Source organism: Sinocyclocheilus anshuiensis, unplaced genomic scaffold, assembly GCF_001515605.1.
Source record: "Sinocyclocheilus anshuiensis isolate Anshui unplaced genomic scaffold, SAMN03320099.WGS_v1.1 scaffold702, whole genome shotgun sequence".
In the NCBI taxonomy this organism is placed as follows: Eukaryota; Metazoa; Chordata; class Actinopteri; order Cypriniformes; family Cyprinidae; genus Sinocyclocheilus; species Sinocyclocheilus anshuiensis.
Genome location: NW_015548184.1, coordinates 764,640 through 766,450, shown reverse-complemented (window position 1 = coordinate 766,450; position 1,811 = coordinate 764,640). Strand labels below are relative to the sequence as shown.

At 37.1% G+C, this 1,811-nt stretch overlaps 1 protein-coding gene across 5 annotated transcripts in view; it reads right to left on the bottom strand.

The window, feature by feature from the left end:
• Window positions 1–1,811, bottom strand: part of LOC107704907 (tumor necrosis factor receptor superfamily member 3-like) — a 31,250-nt gene that overhangs the window by 27,418 nt on the left and 2,021 nt on the right. For 4 of the 5 annotated variants that reach the window (XR_001636020.1, XR_001636022.1, XR_001636021.1 and 1 more), the window contains exon 2: window positions 1,571–1,637. Coding sequence is in view for 2 of the 5 variants with exons in the window: in XM_016507950.1 (XP_016363436.1) it covers window positions 1,571–1,604 (34 nt within the window). In the remaining 3 variants the exon portion in view is untranslated. The remainder of the gene's footprint in view (window positions 1–1,570; window positions 1,638–1,811) is intronic. The other variant, XM_016507951.1, reaches the window with a different exon arrangement.

Sequence of the window (1,811 nt, the reverse complement as noted above, 5' to 3'; positions counted from 1 at the left end):
GGCCTACTGCCCCGCCCTGGCACCCTGGTTTCCCTCTATCCCCAGGGCCTCTTCCACTACACGGGCCTGGCCCACCATCCCTCCCCCTGATCCACCTCCATTCCGCCTCCCTCCGGGATTACTCTTGGTGGAGCGTCTGGAATCCGCTCCTTAAGGGTGGGGTTCTGTCACAATCTTCAGCGGGTGTGCCCAGGAGGGCCACCAGATGACTGTGTTCGGTGAGCACATGGCTTGTGTTGTCTGTTGCCATGTGCTCTCTCCTGTCTATTGTCTTGCCCCTCCCATCTTGTTACCTCGTTATTGTTTATTTTTTTTTTTTTTTTTACTTTACAGTCAGTTGTATGATAATTTGGTAAGTGTCACAATATTACCACAGAACGCAAGTCAAATTGAATGTAAATTAACTTCAAATAATGTCGCTGTAAAACACTGCAGACAAGAAAAGTGTTTGTTTGCCCATAAATTTGTATTCAGTGTGGTTGAAAACAATGGCTTTCCTTGGCAAAAGCACAAAGCATTATTCAATATGTTTTCTTTTGTGTTTTCTAGAAGAAATAATTTCATACTACTTTGGAACAAAATTAGGGTAAGTGATGACAGAATATATATATATATATATATATATATGTATGTTTTTTTTTGTTTGTTTTTTTAATTGTATGGATTTCATTGCAGTAGAAAAAAACATCAAACCAAGTGGTAACTGCAAACAAATGATACTTCTCAAATGATAATTTTTCATGCATGTACAGTATGAAGTCAGTTCTCCTCAAGTTCACACAGGTGTCCTACCAGAATAACCATAGGTGTAGTTCAGCACATTAACTATGAACATCCTCCGCTGAAGTCTGTATAGCCAGAAAGTGTTCAAATGCCTTTTGGCTTCATTTCAATTATATACAGTTTTAAAATTTAAAACATAAGCTCATTGTGAAATATTTTAATGGAAAGGTGCCCCTGAGCTATCTTTCATTAATTAAATGCTGTTTTGTTTTAAAATGTGGTGAATACATACATATTAGTCCACCTTATATGTCATTATTTCAAATTGATACAGAATGTCCTGTGTTATTTTATACGTAAATTCCAGGAACCATCAAAGCTCAGTTGTTAGCAGGGTTACAGTACAGGATTTCCTGAGTACGCCAGAGTGGGCTGATTTCACGTTGATAAAAACAATGTGATGAGTAAAAATAATACCCTGTGCCTTACAGTCAATTGAATGGCAAGCTGTGTCTCTAAATTAGCACAAAACACAGGCGAATTGAATGTAAATGAACTTCAAATCATGTCGCTGTAAAAATAGCAGTAATAAAAAGCAGAGGATCGATCTTGATCGTTTATTCTCACACAGTGGTTTGTGAACTGCTTTCATAAAGCTGTTCAAAGTATTTTGACGAGCAATAAGTGAAACAAGCCTACATTAAACACTGTAATAGATTCTAATATAGCAAAAACAGCTAACATTCCCATTATATTATATATAAAAATATTCTAACAGAAATGCATAACTTCCCATAACTTTTTAAATCAGCTGTTTTACAGTATCGATACAGTATAGAAATCCCACCTTTTGGACATGTGCTGCATTTCACATCTCCCATCTTGACTACGTTCAGTGTTTTCTCGATTCGGTCCTTACTAAAATAAATAACCATTTCTCCTGCACTTGAGTCCTCGCTTCCTCTATCCTCACGCACAGTGACAGGTGTCCCAATACTTATGGCAATATAGTGTACATATTTTTAAAAAAGCACATGAAAATATTCATTTGTAGTTGCTTGCATATGACTTAAAAAGACCTACCTACA